This window comes from Geotrypetes seraphini, chromosome 1 (genome assembly GCF_902459505.1).
Source record: "Geotrypetes seraphini chromosome 1, aGeoSer1.1, whole genome shotgun sequence".
Classification (NCBI taxonomy): Eukaryota; Metazoa; Chordata; class Amphibia; order Gymnophiona; family Dermophiidae; genus Geotrypetes; species Geotrypetes seraphini.
In genome coordinates, this window is record NC_047084.1 from 362,431,557 (window position 1) to 362,454,005 (window position 22,449).

General features: G+C 43.0%; 1 protein-coding gene across 3 annotated transcripts in view; it reads left to right on the forward strand.

Annotated features, from left to right (window-relative positions):
* EPHA5 (EPH receptor A5) overlaps window positions 1-22,449 on the forward strand; it is a 690,216-nt gene that overhangs the window by 154,862 nt on the left and 512,905 nt on the right. For all 3 annotated transcript variants that reach the window (XM_033914879.1, XM_033914888.1, XM_033914869.1), the window contains exon 4: window positions 2,780-2,869. In XM_033914879.1, coding sequence (XP_033770770.1) covers window positions 2,780-2,869 — 90 coding nt within the window. The remainder of the gene's footprint in view (window positions 1-2,779; window positions 2,870-22,449) is intronic.

Sequence of the window (22,449 nt, forward strand, 5' to 3'; positions counted from 1 at the left end):
ACATGTTTTAAATATAACATGCACTTACTTATACTAAGGCTAAGTGAGACTTCTAAATAAGTCACTGGAATTTTTTATTAGCTGTTAGAGTGTGCTTTGCTGTTACTTTATTGTAATTGTTAGCGCTGAAGTGCTTTTAAATGAACACTTCAATTTAAAATGCATAAAAGGCAGCGTAGTAGAAAAAAAAAATAACTATTGGAGATCGCACAGAGACAAAAAGGTCATTTTCATGTAATTTATACTTGCCTGGGTTATTTGAATTTCTTTTAATTGAAACTTGATCATGCATGTGCCCCCATGATTTGAAAATACTCTCATTTTCTCTCACTGTGCTTTTAACTTGTCCTTTTCCACTTAAGTATTTATTAATGGTTTACTTGAGCAGCCAGTAGGAATATGCACAGAAAAAAAAAGTTGGTTTGTTTTCTAGATCGTTTTTAAATCTTTGTGGTCAATTTTCAGACGTTTATTTCATTTCTAGAAATTAAAGCTTGCAAATTCCTCCCTCCCCCTCCCCCCCCCAAAATTTACAAAATCGTAGCGCGGTTTTATAGCGTCAGCCATGGCGGTAACAGCTCCAACACTCATAGGAATTCTTTGAGCAATGGAACTGTTGCCACCCCGGTTGTTGCTAAAAACCGCGCTATGGTTTTAAAAAAAGGGGAGGGGGTTGACTTTTTATGTGTAAAAATGCTTTATTGGAATAAAACAGGGGAAGCAAAACCACAAGCTCAAATGTACAGGATCTAGAGTGGAATTGTACTAATCAGAATGATGTCCACACAGAAAAATGTCCTTTAGCTCATCTGATGGTCCAAACAACTTTATTAATCCAGTAACTCAATGACTCGACATGTACATGTTTCGGCCAAACAGGCCTGCTTCAGGACTCTACAAATATACACATAAATAGGTTAAAAACTCGAGAATAAATCAGATCAGAAAAACCAAACATATGAAACTGAATACACACAAAAAATATATATGAATAAAACCCAAAAATAACATTACAACACAAAAATATGTATATCTCATATACATATAGAGCAATATAAATACATTAATAACAGTGACAATAAATAAAAGTGAAATTTTAAAATCTTGTTTGTTTTTCGTTATCATTAATTGATAAGTTGGTATAATGTTTGTATGTTTTTTTGTGCATTCAGTTTCATATAGGTATTTGGTTTTTCTGATCTGATGCATTCTCGAGTTTTTAACCTATTTATGTGCATATGTGTATATTTGTAGACTCCTGAAGCAGGCCTATTTGGCCGAAACATGTACATGTCAAGTCATTGAGTTACTGGATGAATAAAGTTGTTTGGACCATCAGATGAGCTAAAGGACATTTTTCTGTGTGGACATCATTCTGAGTAGCACAATTCCACTCTAGATCCTGTAAAAATGCTTTATTGCACATGAATTGATTTTGTACACATTAGTTTTGCATTCAAAGTCAATTTAGGAATATACAGTATTTACTATGGCCCTCTTATACTAAGCTGCGTTAGAAGTTTCTACTGTGGCCTGGAGTGCTAAATGCTCCAGTGCCGCTACGACGCTCATTCCTATGAGTGTTGGAGCAGCATCGGAGCACATAGTGATCTGGGCCGCAGTAGAAACCTTTACCGCAGCTCAGTAAAAGGGGGGATTAGTATATACTGTAGGTTCCTAAATTGTCTTTATATGCAACTGTCGAATGGCTGTGCCAAGCTGTCCATTGTAACTCCCTGGGTAACTGACCCAATCATTTGTTTTGTGGTCCGACCTTGAACTGAGTAGGTAAAGGCGGAATAGAAAACCTGATTAACATAACAAAACATAACATTTCCCAAGCAATTTTAAATGAATGCACATCTCTACTGTCTAGCCAAAATAAACACAGATGGTCACCCCTTCAACTTCCAGAGGGAAAATAATTCTTTACAGGTCAATCATTGTCTCATTTATACTAAGTACAACATACTAAAAGGGTGAATATTTCCAATCAGCTGAGCTGTGAATAAGGCTAGCTGAGCTAATCATGGGGCTCATTTTCAAAACAGAAAAATTCCTCCCCCCCCCCCCCAAAATGGCATAAAGTGGCATCTGGATGTTTTGTTTGCTAAAATATCCAAATTGCCATTTTTGTAACACATTTTTAGATGGTTTTCTTTGTCTTCTGCGTGTCTAAATCAAAAAGGGTCATGATGGGGACAGGATTAGGATGGACTTATGATATGGACGTTTTTTTCTGCAATAATAGAATGCTGCAGAAAACATCCAGTGCAAAACTTGAACATCTGAGGCTAGATCTGTTTCAATAACAAATAAGTCCCCAAAAGGTGTCCAAACTGACTGGATGACCACTGGAAGCATGAAGATATGGTCCCCTTACTCTCCCAGTGGCCAATGAACTTCTCCCACCCCCAAAGATATGAATGAAACAGTACACACCGGCCTGTATGACAACCTCAGATATTATGGCCAGTCCTATTAGAGCAGCAAGCAGGTCTCTGGAGTTGCCTAATGGCTGGGATGAGAACTTTCCAGTGGCCCCTCATATGTTGATGCATTCTTTGATTCATTCTGTCAATAAATAACACACAAAAATGAATGTTTCCATCATAGTAGGAGACCATATTTTTAAAGGAGACTTTTGTGGGATTTCAGAAACCTAGTCTGCAAACACATTCTAACCTTGATATTTATTGTATTGTAGTGGAGGCATTCCTTTATGTGATAAAGAACAGTATGGATATCATTTATTTATTATTTTTTTTTTTGGTTTTAGATTCCATCCTCCCAGGGGAGCTCAGAATGGGCTACAAGTTTACATGCATATTAAAGTGTTTTTATACCAGGTGTTGGCAAACATGGCATGGTAGGACATCGTGTGAAAGAGATGGTAAAACAGTTAACAAAGCATGGTAAAATATAATATAACATAGCATGATGAGCATTGTATGACAAATATAGCATGACAAACATCATATTCAGCTATGCAGAATGCCATACAGATCTCCATGAAGAAAGCAAATGAAAGTCCAAATGAAGTATTTGTTTACCAAAATTCTTTCTCGTAAATGACTTGTCATGCTTTATTCTTTGAGAGGATTTCTCAATTGTAGTTAAATAATCAGCTGATTGCTATTATTGTTATTGCTGGGTGGTATAAAAATATTTAAATAAGCTATTATCATTTAACCTCTGTTGTTGACTACTGCCAAGGGATTTCAGGGCACCTAAAATTAGGCAAGGCTTTCTTAGTCAGTAAGTTAAGCGAAAACACAAATCAGAATGAAAAATACACTCACACAAGGCAGAATGACTGCTCTGGGGTTTTGCTTTCCAATTCCCTCTTACAATCAGCTGGTACATCTCTTTGTGCTAGCTTTTGAACTCTGACCTCAAAGGCTGAGAAACATTAATCTAAGCGAAACCAGATTCCCTTTACATGTCCTGCAACCAAGGTTAAATATTTATATTAATCAGATCGCTTTTTTAATTACTATTTTTCCTCCCCTATCTTCATGCTAGTTCTGTATACCTGATTGTATAATATTACTTTTCAGCTCTTGACTGCTTAAATATGTACAGATCTGTGAGTACTTTTTATCTGTCTGCTTTATACTGATTTTCAAATTAAAAACGTGCACAAATTTCACTTTGAGAGTTACTTAACAAATGCCACACTGGTACACAAGTTTACCTGCTAGTTTCTTCAGGCAGTTCTTTCACTCATACATGAACATACTTTTGAGAATTAAAAAGGAAGGCCATATTTTCAAATACAGCCCCTCTGCGGCACATACTTTTTTTTTTAATTTTTATTGAATTTCAAACTAAAACAATGCAATACTAATAAGAGAATAAAAATTACTACATACATTATTAACTATACCAGTAATATGTATATCATTCAAAGTTCTTCCATTTTTCCTACTTTTATCAGTATTATAACATAGGATATAATATGTAATGATAACTTAAATTACCCAAGTAACCATCACGATTATTTCCCTCCCCTCAACCCCCCACCCTGGATGTGTATAAGTAAATGAACAAAAGAAAAAATAAATAAACATTATTATATTTTCACAACGTTAGTCAATGGGCTCCACACTTTATTAAATGTACCACTTATACCCCTACATTCTGCGTTTATTCTTTCATATTTGTATATAGTACACACATTCACCCACCAAAAAGTGTAATTTATTCTATTATGGTTTTTCCAATTACTTGTGATCAATTGAATAGCTATGCTTATTAAAATCATAAAATGACGGCTCTTATATTTGTCTAAAGTGGGTTTAACATATAGCATCGTTCCACAAATTATGGCTTCATATGTTAGTTGAACATTTGATTCAAGAATAAGATTAATTTGCCCCCATATGGACTTTCAGAATATAAATATCAAAGGACAATAATACAACAGATGATCCAGAGTCCCTACATCAATATGACAATGCCAACATCTATTAGACTTAGAGCTATCCATTTTATTTAAATGAACTGGGGTCCAAAAAATCCTATGCAACAAAAATAGCCATGTTTGTCTTATACATAGAAACCTAGAAGATGACGGCAGAAAAGGGCTACAGCCCATCAAGTCACCTGCACTGGAAGTTTGTTCCAATGATCAACCACTCTCTCTGTGAAGAAATACTTTCTGGTGTCGCCATGAAATTTTCCGCCCCTGAGTTTGAGCGGGTGCCCTCTTGTGGCCGAGGGTCCCTTGAGAAAGAAAATATCATCTTCCACTTCGACACGTCCCGTGAGGTACTTAAATGTTTCGATCATGTCTCCCCTCTCCCTACGTTCCTCAAGAGTGTAGAGCTGCAATTTGTTCAGTCTCTCTTCGTACGAGAGACCCTTGAGCCCCGAGATCATCTTGGTGGCCGTCCGTTGAACCGATTCAATTCTGCGCACATCTTTACTGTAATGTGGCCTCCAGAATTGCACACAGTACTCCAGATGAGGTCTCACCATGGCCCTGTACAACGGCATTATGACTTCAGGCTTTCGGCTGACGAAACTTCTATTGATACAACCCAATATCTGCCTTGCCTTAGATGAAGCCTTCTCCACTTGATTGGCAGTTTTCTTGCCTGCACTGATGATTACTCCTAAATCTCGTTCTGCTGAAGTCCTAGTTAAAGTTTCTCCGTTCTAGAAGTGCGTCCTGCATGGATTTCCGCTTCCGAGGTGCATGACCTTACATTTCTTAGCATTGAAGCCTAGCTGCCAGGTTGAGGACCAACTTTCCAATGTAAGCAGGTCCTGCGCCATATAATTCTGTAAACTGCATTCACTTACTATATTACATAGTTTGGCGTCATCGGCGAAAGTGTTATTTTACCTTGAAGCCCTTGAGTCAGATCCCCTATGAATATGTTGAAAAGGAGTGGACCCAGGACCGAGCCCTGCGGCACTCCACTGGTCACCTCCGATGTTTTAGAGAGGGTACCATTAACCACCACCCTCTGAAGTCTGCCACTCAGCCAATCATTGACCCATGCAGTTAGTGTCTCTCCTAACCCCATCAATTCCATCTTGCTTAGCAGTCTGCGGTGTGGGACACTGTCAAAAGCTTTACTGAAGTCCAGGTACACGACGTCCAAAGACTCTCCCAAGTCCAACTTTCTTGTTACCCAGTCAAAGAAGCTGATGAGATTGCATTGGCAGGACCTACCCTTGGTGAATCCATGCTGACTGGGATCCCGAAGATTCCCTTCATTCAAGATCGTGTCCAATTTGCTTTTAATTAGTGTTTCCATGAGTTTGCACACTATTGATGTGAGACTCACCGGTCTATAATTCGCAGCCTCTGCCCTGCAACCCTTTTTATGCAGAGGAACGACATTAGCTAATTTCCAGTCCAGGGGAACTTTCCCCTTACTTAGGGAGAGATTGAATAGCTCAGCCATCGGTTTCGCCAGGACATTGCTCAATTCTCTGAGCACTCTTGGGTGCAAATTGTCTGGTCCCATGGCTTTGTTCACCTTGAGTCTTGCCAGTTCACTGTAAACTTCACCTGGTGTGAACTCAAAATTCTGAAACGGGTCTTCTGTGCTTTGTGTTGCCTTCAACTGCAGACCATGTCCCGGTGCCTCACAGGTGAAGACTGAGCAGAAGTATTCATTCAGTAGTTCGGCTTTATCGGAATCTGCTTCCACGTAACTTCCGTCCGGTCTTCTAAGGCGTACTATCCCGCCTGTGTTCCTTTTTCTGTCACTAATATACCTGAAGAAGGATTTGTCCCCCTTTTTAATGTTTTTTGCCAGAATTTCTTCTACTCGAAGTTTTGCTTCCCTAACTGCCATTTTGACCGCTGTAGACCTGGTCCTATATTCTACTTTTGCCTCTCTTTTCTCCGTGCACTTGTAGGAGAGAAACGCTTTTTTCTTCTCCTTAATGAGGTGCGAGATCTCTGCGGTGAACCATTGGGGTTTATTGTTTCTTTGTCGTTTATTTACTGATTTTATGAAGCGGCTAGTTGCTTCATGTATGGTTGATTTCAGTGTTAACCACTTAGCTTCTACATCATCGATCTCCGCTTGGTCCTGCAGCGTCTGATGGAAATCTCCCATGCGTGCGAAGTCTGTGCCCCAGAAATCGAGTACCTTTGTTTTCATGTTTGATCTAGGGAAGCCTTTCCTAAGGTTGAACCATACTATGTTGTGGTCGCTGGAGGCTAGCGTATCTCCTACTGAGACCTCTGAGACGCTTTCCCCGTTGGTGAGTACCAGGTCGAGGATCGCCTGGGCCCTAGTGGGCTCCGTTACCATTTGTTTGAGACGTGCTCCCTTTATGGAGGTTAAGAGCCTCCTGCTACCGCTGGTTGTTGCTGAAAATGAGTTCCAGTCTGCATCAGGCATATTGAAGTCCCCTAGCAGTACAGCTTCTCCTCGTAGAGTGATATTCTCTATGTCTTCAATTAATTCTGCGTCCATGTCTTCCAGTTGTCTTGGGGGTCTGTATACCACACCTAGATACAGGCATTTTTCTCTGCCTCTTGCCAGGTTTACCCAGAGGGACTCCCCGGTGTACTTGACATCTGTGATCCTGGTGGTTTTGATGTCCTCTTTAATGTATAGAGCTACCCCCCACTCCTAACCTGCCTTCTCTGTCCTGACAAAGTAGATTGTAGCCCGGTATAGCCTTATCCCACCCATGTGAGTCCGTGAACCAAGTTTCAGATATTGCCACCACATCTAGGTCGGCATTCCTTATTTCAGCCTCCAATTCTAGAATTTTGTTACCTAAACTGTGTGCATTGACATACATGGCCCTCCATATCTTGTGTTTGCTAAGTCCCTGTGAGGCGTATCCTACCCGAGTCGGTGTGACTCCCAAAGAACTGTTTGCAATGTGGGTACTTTCCTTGGACATGGAAGCGGAGTTTCGACTCACCTCATCAGGATAATTCCTTTCTGCACTAATATGTGAATGGGTACCCTCCCCCGACTTACCTAGTTTAAAGCCCTGTGAAGCAGGCGGGCTAGTCGGTGTCTGAAGACGTTCTTACCCCTACTGGTCAGATGGAGTCCATCTGGTCCCTGAAGTCCTTGTAGCGCTTCCCCATGGTTTAGGAATCCGAAGTTCATATCCCGGCACCATCCCTGTAGCCACTCGTTCGTCCTCAGGATACGTTCATCTCTGGCTCTTCCCTTGCCTCTAACTGGGAGGATCGATGAGAAAACCACCTGCGCTCTTGTCTGCTTCAGCCTCTCACCCAGTGCTCCAAAGTCTCTGGTGATGGTCTCCGGTGTGTTCCTGGCAGTGTCGTTGGTTCCTATGTGGACAAGAAGCATAGGAAAGTGGTCTCGGGGCGTGAGTAGTCTATCCAGACTGGCGGTGACATCTCGTATCCTGGCTCCAGGCAGACAGAAGACCTCCCTAGATTGCATATCCGGTCTGCAAATTGGTCCCTCGGTGCCCCTCAGCATGGAATCCCCGATGACTATTACTCTGCGCTTCTTTGGGGGGAGCCGGTCAGTTGTCCCTGGAGATGGAGCTGTGTGTTGGGCCTGCTCCTGTTCCTCATCGGCAGTTCCTTCCTGAAGAATCTGGAATCTGTTCCGCAGGGCGAGTTGAGGGGTTGATGTATAGCTGCCCTGTTTGTAAGAAGAAGGAGAAGATGAAGAGATTGAAAAAAGGGGGGCGGGTCTCCTATGTTTGCCCGTGGAGGAGGTCACCAGCTGCCAGGAGTCAGTGCCGCTAGCCATTTCCTGTATCCCAATTGTTGGTTTCAAAGCTGATGATTTGGGTGTCTCGAGGATGGACTTGTCATGGGCCTGCTCGGTGATTTGGGACAGCTCCTAGACGACTCCGTCGATGTAGGCCTCGTCCTCTCGGATGCTTCTCAGGCGTATTACCTCCTCCCTGAGGCTCCTTAGTTCCTGCATGAGATCTCCATCCAGCTGCGTAGCCTCCTCTGTCTGTGTAGAGACTGTAGTGTAGCGCTGGGGGATGGTCTCGGTCTGCACAGAGACCTCTGTCCACCGTCCTGGGTCTTCCTCCTTCTGCATGCAGTCCGTGGTCGCTTCCTGGATCCCCATAGCGACTGGAATACTGGTCTTGATTGTAGACTTCGCGCTTCTTGTCCTCCCTGCCATTGCTGAGTTGTAATTGAGGTCTGCCTGTCAGAAAGGAAGAGAATTAGGAAAATTAGAAAAATCTGTTTGTGAGCAGGTGTGAGATTTTGAAAGTTAGGGTGTCTGAGAGTTGGAAGATTGGGGTATCTAGTGCTTGAAAGATAAGGGTGTCTGAGAGACTGAGAGTTTGAGATGTCTGTACATGCTGTACATTTCAATCTCCAAGTCCAAATTCGTGGCCGAGACAAATAAATATACTGTTATCTCGATGCTCCAGATGTCTCTAAGACTGTTTTATAATTTTATAATGTGTTTTCCATGTACAAAGCATCCTTTACAAGTGGAAAATGGCTCTTAGAAAATTGCACATATGATAAAATCTATCTGAAAGGGTCAACTGGAGATAACAGGGACTTTTCAGGGCATTGTGCAATCACTGTTGGCTCCTTTTACTAAGCTGCAATAGCGTTTTTAGCGCGTGCAGAATTTTAGTGTAAGCTAAACCCACGCTACGCGGCTAGAACTAACGCCAGTTCAATGCTGGCGTTAGCGTCTAGCGCCCGCGGCAATTTAGCGCATGCTAAAACCACTATCGCAGCTTAGTAAAAGGAGTCCTTTATGCAGACTTGCAAATGGCAATCTTGACTAATAATTGCTTGTTGGGAAATTTTAAGATGAGATGAGGGACCCCCCCTTGAGGTTGTCCACCACTCGCCCTTGTCATTTTTTTTTTTTCTTTAGATCCCTTTCTGAGAATAATCCAACAATATTTCTGATGTACAGATTGGTCAGCATGGGTTTACTATTGCTGCTTTTTCAGCTGATCTGCTTGTTCATTTACCAGACCTTTAAAAGAGTCCTTAACAACCCTAATGGATCGCGGTGGACATTTTGCCTTCTTTTCTAACTTCAGATTGAACTTATTCAAATCTGAAACTTTTACTGTTAATGCAGATTTGCAAATGAATTGAGGTGTACCATTCCCTTTGCTCTGGGTGACTGACTCACTTCAGTATGTAGGGATTCAACTAACAATAGATATTAAGAAGTTGTACATTGACATTGTAACATAGTAAATGTCTACTATTACTATAGCAGATAAAGACCTGAATAGTTCATCCAGTCTGCTTGACAGTCACTTGTATTAATAATAATTAATGATTAAATTGTCTTTTTTTTTTATATTTTGGAGACATAGGCCATAGAAGTCTGCCCAGTACTGTCTTAGGTTCCAACTATTGGAGTTGCCATCAAAGCCCACTCCAGCTTATCCAAACCATCTTGTCATTTGCGGGACACAGAGCATGAAAATCTGCCTGGCACTGTCCTCGCGTTCCAAATTACTGGAGTTTCCATCAAACCCCTCTCCAGCCCCATCGTAAACCGAATTGCCATATACAGTACACATACTCTATAAGTCTTCCCAGTACCAGCATCAGTTCTTCACAGCCATAACTGCCATCTAAGCACCATTCGACTCACCAAACCCATATGCAACCATTTAAGTTTTTTTTTTAATTTTACCATTCATTTTCTAATTACAAACTTTGAGTTCATCTCATGCTTTGTTGAATTCTATCATCATTTTTGTCTCTACCACATCCATCGGGAGGGCATTCTGGGCAGCAACCACCTTTTCTGTGAAAAATAATTTCCTGATATTACTCCTAAGTCTACCACCCTGCAACCTCAATTCATGTCCTCTAGTTTTACCATTTTCCCTTCTCTGGAAGACATTTGTTTCTATATTAATATCTTTCTACTACTACTTATGATTTCTATAGGGCTGCCAGACACATGCAGCACTGTACATTAAAACATTGACGAGACAGTCCCTGCTCAATAGAGCTTATAATCTAATCAAACAGACAAACAAGACAAGTAGGGGGTTAGGGAGTTTCTCAGGCATGGGTGTTTTACAAGCAAGTAGGGTTTCGGAGTTAAAAGCAACCTAAAAAATTGGCTTTTAAGCTGGATTTTAATACTTCTAAGAACAGAGCTTGACAAAGGCTTAGGGAATTGCTTAGGGGAGTGTTCTTTTAAGGGGAGGGTTCTTTTGAGTGGGCAGACGTTTTGGGCCGACGGCCCTTTTCTGCCGTCATATTCTATGTTTCTATATTTCTAAGGCCTTGTTTTACTAAGGTGCGCTAATCGATTTAGCACATGCTAAACGCTAACAAGTGCATGTTAGTCTATGGACACGTTAGCGTTTATTGTGTGCTAATTTGATTAGCGTGCACTAATCGGTTAGCGCACCTTAGTAAAACAGGGGGAAAGTGAATCAGACTGTTCCAGGCATATTGTGCAACAAGAGAGAAGGAACGTAGTCTGAAGTTGGCAATAGAGGAAAAGGGTACAGATAAGAGAGACTTGACAAATGAAGGGAGTTCCTAGGGAGGAAAATAAGAAGAGATAAGAAGGGAGAGATATTGAGGAGCTGCATAGTAAATGCACTTGTAAGTCAATAAGAGGAGTTTGAACTGTATGTGGAAATGGATAGGAAGCCAACGATGTGACTTGAGGAGAGGGGTGATGCGAGTATAACGACTCTGGCGGAATATAAGTCATGCAGCAGAATTGTGAATGGATTGAAGGGGAGAGAGATGGTTACATGGAAGACCTGTGAGAAGCAATTTGCAGTAGTCTAGGCAAGAGGTGATAAGGGTGTGGCTAAAGGTTTTAGTAGTGTGCTCAGAGAGGAAAGATCAGATTTTGGAGATATTTTAGAGAAAGAAACAACAGGTTTGGGTGGTCTGTTGGATTTGTGCAGAGAAAGAGGAGTCAAAGATGACTCTGAGGTTGCAAGCTGAGGGAAAAAAGTATTATCCATTCAACTAAAGAGTGTGTGTTGTGTGGGAAAAGGGGGAGAGATAGGTTTAGGTGAAAAGGTAAATAGCTCAGTCTTGGTCATATTCAGTTTTAAGTGACAGTGGGACATTATTTAAATGTCTATCGTACCTCCCTTGTTCCTCCATTCCTCTAGAGTATTCATATTCAGGTCTTCCAGTTTCTTCTCATACATCTTTTGGCTCAAGCTCCATACCATTTTCATTGCCTTCCTCTGGACCTTTTTATTGCAAGAAGGTCCTTATCACATATTTTTTGAACAGGAAATCTTTGACATTTTTCCTGTTCAGAAAAGGCTATTAGATGGACAGGTTTTCTTTGGATGTTATGAGCAGGACATCCCAATTCTGACTTGGATGTTCTTTCAAAATTGTTCCTCCACTTGCATAAAAATGTCTAAAATGCTCATATAAAACCCATAATATTGTCAAATTCAAGCAGGATTTTAAATCCTTAGGGCTGGATTCTATAAACAGTGCCTAACTATGCCTACATAGACGACACTGCTCTGCATAGTTGTAAATCAACCGCAAGGAGTCATTTATACCATCACGCTTAGGCGTCTTTGAGCTAGGCGCTGGTATATTAGGCCAGGTGAAAATACTAAAAGGAAATTTTAAGACAATCCAGGAATGTAAGACCTTTGAAATCAAAATGATAAAATATTTTGACACCTATTAGACAGGACTTAACAAAGACCTTGGTTTTCTTTCACATTATAAACCATAAGAATAGCCTTAAGGGGTCAGACCAATGGTCCATCTAGCCTAGTAGCCTTTCTTTATAGTGGCTAATCCAGGTCACTAGTACTTGGCAAAGCCCCAAATAGTAGCAGCATTCCATGCTACCAATCCAGGGCAAGCAGTGACTTCCTCATGTCTATCTCAATTAAAAAACTATGGACTTTTCCTCCAGGAACTTGTCCAAACCTTTCTAAAAACCAGCTACTGTACAAGAATTTAAACTCCATTGTCCCCTTCCCATCTCTCTGTCTCCCGGCCATTTCTCACCCCTCCCTCTTCCTGTGAGACTGTCATTGGAATACTTTCATGTTTCACCTATATATATTGATGTCTGTTAATATTTGCTTATTTCTGATCTGAAGAAGGTTACCTTTGAAAGCTAAATAAAAAAAAAAAAAAGCATTAAGGTGCTCCAATAAAAAAAAAGGTATCACCTTATCTTCTTTATGTTCTGTTTTGTTTTAATTTTATATATAACCTTTAAAACCTTTTTGCTCAAGTAGGATATTCAAAATGCTTTCCTTTTTTCAATTAAATGAAAAAAATAAGAGTGTCCAAAATATCCACCATAAAACATTATTTATACAGAAACTCTTTCAAAAGTGTTGTAGAAGAAGAGTACTCAATCTTCATCCATGTTCCCTAACAGGGACACCCGGTTTCAATGTCCAGCTACATCAGATAATGTTCAACATCCCTCTAATAATTGTTGATTTTCTGCTTTACATAGTCTGCGGTCTCTATAATTTTTGGTTCTTCAGGATGAAGCCTCATCATACTGGCACTGGAGGAACCAATTGCATGCTCTAATGGTGTTAGAAAAGTAGGATGGTGAAGGTACTCCAAAACAACCCTCCCCCCTTTTACAAAACCGCGCAAAAGGTTTTTAGTGCTGGCCAGTGCGCTGAATACTCTGCGCTGCTCCAATGGTCATAGAGTTCCTATGTGTGCCGGCCGGCGCTAAAAAAGGGAACTTTTTTTTCTGCTGGTTTGAGAGGAAATATGTCCAGATTCACTTTCGAAAGTCTCTGCACATGCTATGCAGTCAGGGTTACAGTAAATATTGTTATTAATTTGATCACTTTTATTAAATGACTCTTTTCTGCATTTCACTTAGTCCCCATCCATCCCCCTTTCCTCCACAGATAATTTCAGAACGAAACAGAAAATGTCACAAAAAAAAGAGAAATAAATAACAATGAAAATTCTCACCCAAAGACCTGTCAGCTCTTAATCTCTAAAGGAATAAGATGTCTATTTTTAGAGCAGCCATGTGATATTGCAGACGGTGCTGTGCTACATTGAGCTGCAGATGCAAGGCTGGAGAATGGATTTCTCAGGTCCCTTGGCTCCAGGCTTCAGAGGGTGGCATAATTCAACAAAAGCAACATGCCCGGCCTTTGGGAGACCGCAATGTTTCCACTATGTCACAGACTCTACAGCTACCTATCATCAAGCTTGACTCATGTCAACTCGGAATAGACTAATGATCATTTTCTGAGCTGAAGACAGGTGCTTTTGGCACTCCTGAGACAGAATATGCAAACAAGTGGGGGAGTTGCAGGCTGACAACATTGCAAAATTAGGCTTGCTCACATGGCGTGCGCTTGATACATGTGCAGAAAGAAACAGATGAATAGACATGGCAAAAACAAATAGCTGCATTCATTTGATAATGAAATATGCTTAAATAATGTGTTTTTTTTTTTTTTTTTTGAATGGGTTTCAAATTAATACAACCATTTAGAATGATCCAACTATAAACATAAACATTTATTTATTTTACAGGAGATTTAGGGCTCCTTTTACGAAGCTGCGCTAGCGTTTTTAACGCACGTACCAGATTAGCACGCGCTAGCCAAAACACTACCGCCTGCTCAAAAGGAGGCGGTAACAGCTAGCGCATGCGGTATTTTAGCGGGCGCTATTCCGCGTGTTAAGGCTCTAACGCGCTTTTGTAAAAGGAGCCCTTAATGCTCCTGTTGTGGCAATGGTCAATATCATTTTGTACTCAGAGGTTGAATAGCGAGTTACGTAGTCCTTCCCCCCCAGCCCCGTTCTATTTATTTGATTTAGCTCACACCTTATTCAGTAATAGGTCAAGATGAGCTTCATTCAGGTACACTATGGGGCTCAAAAGAGAAAAACATGCCCCCTAAATAGCATAAAGTGGCATTTGGATGTTGCGTTTGCTAAAAGGTCCAGATTGCCATTTTCAAAGCAGCAATCATAAAGGGCTCCTTTTAATAAGGTGCGCTAGCATTTTTAGTGCACGCAGCAGATTAGTGCACGCTAACCCCACGCTACGCAGCTAGGACTAATGCCAGCTCAATGCTGGTGTTACCATCTAGCGCGTGCGGCATTGTAGCGCGCACTATTCCAAGTGTTAATGCCCTAAAGCAGCTTAGTGAAAGGAGCCCAAAGGAACAGTATCTAGAAAAAGGCATTTGCAAATAACTGCGTTTTAAATAATTTTCTAAAACTGCCCTTTTCACAACATTTTTGTAATTGGCTGACAAGTGAGTTCCACAGTTTATCCCCTGTACAACAGGTCATTTTACTAGTCTCAACATATTTTGGATTAACATTTGTTTTTAATAGTGCTAAGGGCTCCTTTTACAGAGGTGAGCTAAAATGCTGCGCGCGCTAGCCGCTACCGCCTCCTTTTAAGCAGGCGGTAATTTTTCAGCTAGCACGTGCTAAAAACGCTAGCACACCTTAGTAAAAGGAGACCGAAGGGCTCCTTTTATCAAGGTGCGGTAGGCGGTTAACTCGCGGAATACCGCACGTTCAACCGCCTGCCGCGCTAGTCACTAATGCCTTCATTGACGAGGCGTTAGTTTTTTGGCTTACCGCGTGATGAAATGTCCGACGTGCTAACCTCCGTAGCGCACCTTGTTAAAAGGAACCCTAAGTTTTCAGAACGCAGAGAACCAGTATACGTCAAGTAAAAAAATCTTGTATTGTAAAAATATGGCTAATCTAACCTATCTGTGTGTCAAATTAGGATAAAACTTGTACTGAAAACCTTACACTATAAAGATAATTATCCCAGGACAAGCAGGCAGCATATTCTTGACTGGATGGGTGACGGCACCGACGGAGACCCGGTACGGACAATTTTAGAGTGATTGCACTCTAAGAACTTGGAAAGTTCTGGTAGGCCGCACCGCGCACGCGCGAGTGCCTTCCCGCCCGACAGAGGCGCGCGGTCCCCAGTTTCTTAGTTTCCGCTGAGCTAAGAAGACGCGTTTTTCAACGGCTGTTGAAATTTTTTTCTACTTGCCTTCCAGCTCGCGTAAACCTTTTTGGCTCTATTGCCTTTTTTCTTTTGATTCATTTTTGAAAAAAAAAAAAAAAAAAACTTTTATTTTTTTCTTCATTTTTAGTTTTTCCCCGGCGGGGCCTTCTGCCACCATCGAGGCCTCGGCCTTCGATTTGGCTGAAGCCGTTTTTACTTTCATGCCCCCTCAGCCAGGGTTTAAAAAGTGCCAGCGGTGTGCTCGGCCTATATCTCTCACGGACCCACACAACTGGTGCCTACAGTGTTTGGGTCCTGAGCATCAGGCTTCCACCTGCACCCGCTGTGCTACCTTAAAAAAACGTACTCTAAAAAATCGCCAGATACAACAGCGATTACTGTTCGGTGCCGAGATGTCCGACCCCGTTCCATCGACACCGGCTTCGGCACCTGCTCAGTCGGCACCTTCCTCTTCGACACCGCGCGACACCGCACCGGCATCCCAGCACTCAGGTAAGCCGGCTAAGAAGCCTTCCCCGCTAGAGCGTCCTCCGGTCTCGAGTGCAGCGAGCCCAATCCTGCCGACTGTGAGGCGCCAGCGGAAACGCTCCGCCCCTATTGAGGTGAGTCCCTCGACATCGGGCTCCTCATCTCCGGGGCGTCGAGCGGCACCGCAGGTACCGCAAAAGAAAAAGGCGGTACCGGTGCCATTCCTGGATGATCGCATTGCGGCCATCCTCCAAGTGCAGCTCAAGGAGCAATTACAACATCTCCTTCCAGCTATCTTGGCACCGAACCTTCCGGTGCCGGTCCGCACTGAGCCGCCGGTACCGATAGTGGAACAACCTGTGTTGTCTGCATCCACTGTTTCGGTACCGCTTCACTCGACCTCATCGGTATCAATGCCAGTCCTCGCACCGGAGCCGAGAGCTCAACATCAGTCGGTACAGACTTCGGCACCGGTGCCACCGATTACATCCCCTGGTTCCATATCGATGAGGTCGGGTAAGTCGGTGCGCAAATCCCGACACTTAGAACCATCTACCCCAGAGTCTCGGGACCGTACTTCCCATGTCAGGGATCCTGATCTGTGGGGAGATTCAGAGGAACCCTTTCTCTCTGAGGGTGAATGTTCCTCAGATGATGATGATTCTGCTGTACCTGACCCATCCTCTAGGCATTACACTATATCTTTCTCATCTTTTTTGAAAGACATGTGTGACTCTCTGTCTATTCCTTTGGAGGCTGAGTCCAAAAAGTCTAAAGCCTTTTTAGATGCCCTTGACTTTGACCAACCCCCAAAGGAATTTTTGAAGCTCCCTCTTCACGACATCTTGAGGGAGACTTTCTACAAGAATCTAGAGACTCCCTTAACGATCCCAGGTGCTCCACGAAAATTAGATTCTTTATACAAAGTAATTCCCATTCCTGGATTCGACAAGCCTCAGCTTCCACACGAGTCTCTACTTGTGGAATCTACCCTTAAAAAATCTTCAGGAGCTAGTGTATATGCTTCTGTACCTCCTGGCAGAGAGGGTAAAGCCATGGATAAATTTGGTAAGAGGCTCTACCAAAATGCAATGTTGGCTAACAGAGCTGGTAATTATGCTTTTCATTTTTCTTTCTATCTTAAACATCTCCTTACCACCATGGCTTCATTTGAGAAGTACCTTCCTCAACGTAAACAACAATCTTTTCACCATTGCTTGTCGTCTCTGTTTCAACTTCGTAAGTTCATGGTTAGGTCCATTTACGACATCTTCGAACTTACCTCCAGAGCGACAGCAATGTCTGTGGCAATGCGTCGCCTGGCCTGGCTTCGGGTATCCGAACTTGATGTTAACCATCAAGATCGGTTAGCCAATGCCCCGTGCCTAGGGGATGAGCTCTTTGGGGAATCCATGGACTCGACCACTCAAAAGCTCTCTGCCCATGAGACATGCTGGGATACCCTGCTTAAAAATAAGAAAAAGCCTCCTCCAACAAGACCTTTCAGGCAGCAATCGGCCTATCAACGCCGCTTCACAGCTCGCCCATTACCAGCAGCTTCTCAGCCACCCAGGCGTCAACGGCAACAGCAACGTCAGCCTCCCAGACAACAACAACAGCAGCAACCTGTGAAGCCACCTCCACAGCAGAAGACACAGCCCTTTTGACTTAATTCTCCAAAGTATAGCCAGTACTCCTATATCTGCTCTCCTGCCGCAACCTATAGGAGGTCGTCTTTCTCTGTTCCTCAGCCGGTGGGAAGTTATTACTTCGGACCAATGGGTCCTCAACATCATCCGCCACGGCTACTCTCTCAACTTTCAGACTCTTCCGCCCCAAAACCTGCCAAAAGAGTCTGCTTTGAACAGTCCTCAATCTGCCCTCCTTATTCAAGAAGTTCAATCCCTCCTCCTTCTGAACGCTATAGAGGAAGTTCCTCTAGATCAACAGGGGCAAGGATTCTACTCCCGTTATTTTCTAGTCCCCAAAAAAACGGGAGATCTCACACCAATCCTGGATCTTCGCGATCTCAACAAATGTTTGGTAAAGGAAAAATTCAAGATGCTTTCTCTAGCCATTCTTTATCCTCTTCTCAATCAAGACGACTGGCTGTGCTCCCTCGATCTCAAAGAGGCATACACTCACATACCGATCAATATAACCTCCAGACGGTATCTCCGCTTCATGATCAATCATTGTCATTACCAATACAAGGTGCTGCCCTTCGGTCTTGCTTCCTCTCCAAGGGTGTTCACCAAATGTCTCATTGTAGTGGCTGCATTTCTATGCTCTCACCACCTTCAGGTATTTCCTTACCTGGACGACTGGTTAATCAAGGCCACTTCCGCTCAAGCAGTACTCCTGGCCACCAACCAAACCATCCTGTTTCTGCAAATACTGGGGTTCGAGATCAATCTACCCAAGTCTCATCTCATCCCCACTCAGAGACTTCAATTCATTGGAGCGATACTGGACACACTCCTCATGAGAGCATTCCTGCCATCCAACCGTCTTCAGACTCTTCAGTCTCTATGTCAGCAGGTGCTTCCACAACGTTCCATCTCTGCCAAGCAAATGATGATACTCTTGGGTCACATGGCATCCACAGTCCATGTCACACCCCTCGCACGTCTTCACCTGTGCACTCCTCAATGGACCCTTGCTACTCAGTGGTCCCAAGCGACGGATCCATGCTCACAATACATCTGTGACATCATCTCTTCGTCAGTCTCTACAATGGTGGTTGGTATCCTCAAATCTATCCAGAGGTCTTCTGTTCCATCTACCTCCTCATCAACTAGTCATCACCACCGACGCCTCTCCTTATGCATGGGGAGCTCATTTGAACGAGTTCCAAACTCAAGGCCTTTGGACAGCCCAGGAAAAGAAGCATCACATCAATTTCCTGGAACTCAGAGCGATGTTTTATGCCCTCAAGGCTTTCCAACATCTTCTCTTCCCTCAAGTTCTTCTACTGTGCACAGACAATCAAGTTGCGATGTACTACATCAACAAGCAGGGTGGAACGGGCTCTCGTCTCTTGTGCCAGGAAGCCCAGAAGATTTGGTCTTGGGCCATAAGTCACCAGTTATTCCTGAAAGCTATTTACATTCAGGGAGAAAAGAATTCCTTAGCGGACAAGCTCAGCAGAATTCTCCAGCCTCACGAGTGGAAAATCGATCCTTTCATTCTACAATCCATCTTCGCTCAATGGGGCACTCCTCAAATAGACCTCTTTGCAGCTCCTCACAATCACCAGCTGCCCCTATTCTGCTCCAGACTCTACTCTCCTCACCGTCTAGCAGCGGATGCGTTTCTCCTCGACTGGTCAGGTCTGTTCCTGTATGCCTTTCCTCCTCTGCCTCTCATGTTGAGAACCTTGTTCAAGCTCAAGAGGGAACGAGCCACCATGATACTGATTGCTCCGAGGTGGCCCAGGCAACATTGGTTCTCCCTTCTACTTCAACTCAGTTCCAGGGAACCTTTTCTTCTTCCTCTGTATCCTTCTCTACTTACACAGCATCAGGAGACCCTTCTGCATCCCAACCTCCAGTCTCTGCACCTGACAGCTTGGTATCTCTCGGGCTGATTTCTCATGATACACTTTTGTCTCAGCCTGTTCGTTCAATTCTGGATGCCTCCAGGAAACCGGCCACTTTGCAATGTTATCGTCAAAAGTGGACACGATTTTCTTCCTGGTGTCTTCTCCATCATCATAATCCCACTTCTCTTGCAGTGGAGACCTTGTTGGATTATCTTCTTTCTTTGTCCGACTCTGGCCTCAAGTCCACTTCAATCAGAGTCCACCTCAGTGCTATTGCGGCTTTTCATGAGCCAGTCCATGGAAAACTTCTCTCAGCTCATCCCCTGGTATCCAGGTTCATGCGGGATCTTTTCAATGTGAAACCACTTCTTAAAGCCCCTCCTGTTATCTGGGATCTCAATGTGGTTCTTTCCGCCTTAATGAAGCCTCCTTTTGAACCTATGGCTACCTCTCCTTTCAAATTTCTCACTTGGAAGGTACTTTTCCTTATTGCCCTTACCTCTGCCAGGAGGGTCAGTGAGCTACATGCACTAGTTGCAGACCCACCTTTTACGGTCTTTCATCATGACAAGGTGGTTCTGCGTACACATCCAAAGTTTCTTCCTAAGGTTGTCTCTGAATTCCATCTCAACCAATCCATTGTTCTGCCTGTCTTTTTTCCGAAACCTCATTCTCATTCTGGGGAACAGGCTCTACATACTTTGGATTGTAAGAGGGCTCTAGCTTACTATCTAGAGCATACTAAACCCCACAGATCAGCCCCCCAACTCTTTCTGTCCTTTGATCCGAATAACTTGGGACGTCCTGTTTCTAAACGTACGTTGTCTAATTGGCTGGCAGCGTGCATTTCCTTCTGTTATGCTCAGACCGGACTGACACTGGAAGGTTCTGTCACGGCCCATAGAGTCCGAGCGATGGCAGCATCTGTAGCTTTCCTCCGTTCCACTCCTATTGAGGAAATCTGCAAGGCTGCTACTTGGTCCTCAGTTCATACTTTTACATCTCATTATTGTCTGGATGCTTTCTCCAGATGGGATGGACACTTCGGCCAATCTGTTTTGCAAAATTTGTTTTCCTAATGGCCAACCTTCCCTCCATCCCTCTTTTTGTTAGCTTGGAGGTCACCCATCAGTCAAGAATATGCTACCTGCTTGTCCTGGGATAAAGCACAGTTACTTACCGTAACAGGTGTTATCCAGGGACAGCAGGCAGATATTCTTGCGTCCCACCCACCTCCCCGGGTTGGCTTCTTAGCTGGATTATCCTAACTGGTGACCGCGCGCCTCTGTCGGGCAGGAAGGCACTCGCGCGTGCGCGGTGCGGCTACCAGAACTTTCCAAGTTCTTAGAGTGCAATCACTCTAAAATTGTCCATACCGGGGCTCCGTCGGTGCCGTCACCCATCAGTCAAGAATATCTGCCTGCTGTCCCTGGATAACACCTGTTACGGTAAGTAACTGTGCTCTATGACATATTGTAACCAGTAACCAGAAAACTGTATATTATGTACATTAATATGAGACCCTAGTATGTATCCGGTTAGGATAAAAATTTGTATCATAAACTTGTACTGAAATTAGGTGCACCTTTTACAAAGGTGCGCTAGCGGTTTTAGCATGTGCTATCCACTACTGCCTCCTTTTAAGCGGGCAGTAATTTTTCAGCTAGCGCACGCTATAGCACGCGCTAATCTTGTGCGTGCGCTAAAAACGCTAGCGCACCTTAGTAAAAGGAGCCCTATGTATGTTTAACCCGAAACCCGTCCTGAGCTCTTTGGAGACAACGGGATGGAAAATGAATTAAATAAATAAATGACGTGGTTTCAAAAGTATACTTATTAACACCTCTGAAATTCAAATAAGAGAAATATAAGACATACTAAAAGGGAGGCCTAATGCAGGCAGTCCCCGGGTTAAGAACATGTTGAGTTTTTAAAGCTGTTCTTAAAAGTCGGATTTGTATGTAACTCAGAACTTGTAGATTTTAAGATTCTTGCTGCTCCCAGCTGACAAAAGGGCCAACTGCTCCTATCGGTGTTCCCTCTAAGGTGCAGGAGAAGTGTAGGAGGCTATGCCACTGGAAATACTGCTCAGTGAAATCAAACAAAGCCACAACCGCATTCTTAAGTACGAGTCATATTTAAGTCAGGTGTCTGTAACTCGGGGACTGCCTGTACTTATAAAGCATCTGATAAGCACAAATCTGAACATTCAAATAACAGATATGATGCTAATGCTTTTCTATAATACAGCTTATCCTATAGTTGAGGGGTCAAATGCAGATATTAGAAGGAGACAAGATGAGTGGTTAGAGATGCTAAATTCAAGGCAAGTTCTTTATACAGTTAAACAAGATATATGGAACTGATTTAGTTAGTATGTGTGGCGAGCTAGTCCTGGTGCAGAATGAGTATACAATCGCCCTATATATTGAGAATAGTATAGAACACGGCTGTCCATTTGATATTCGGGCTGAAGAAAAGAGATTACGTTAGTCCCTACTATAGATTGCTGCACTGGTACCAGTGGAGGCACGAGTAATATTTAAATTCTCTTGCATTTGTTTAAAGTTGATTTGGGGACTGGCCCCTACCTATCTTTTGTCTCATTTTGTGCTATACAACCCCATGAGGAGAACCAGAAACTGTAATTTATTTGCCTACCCAAAGATTACTGGTTGTAGATATAGGTCATTCTTGGATAGGACTTTTATGTTTCAAGCAAATAAACATCAGTCCTATACTAATTGGAAAAATTCTACTCTGATTATACTTAAGAAATATATTGTACTTTTGCTATTTGTATTTTGTACTTCGCTGATTGTCCATCTCTCTTCGATGTAAACCGCCGAGAAGTCATTTGATTGTGGCGGTATAGAAGAATAAAGTTATGTTACGTTATTATTAAAGGCTTGGGTGAAGAACTAGGCTTTCACCTGGTTCCTGAAGTAGAAGTATCTAGAGTTAGATGAAGCTCCTCTTGGAGTAAATTCCAGA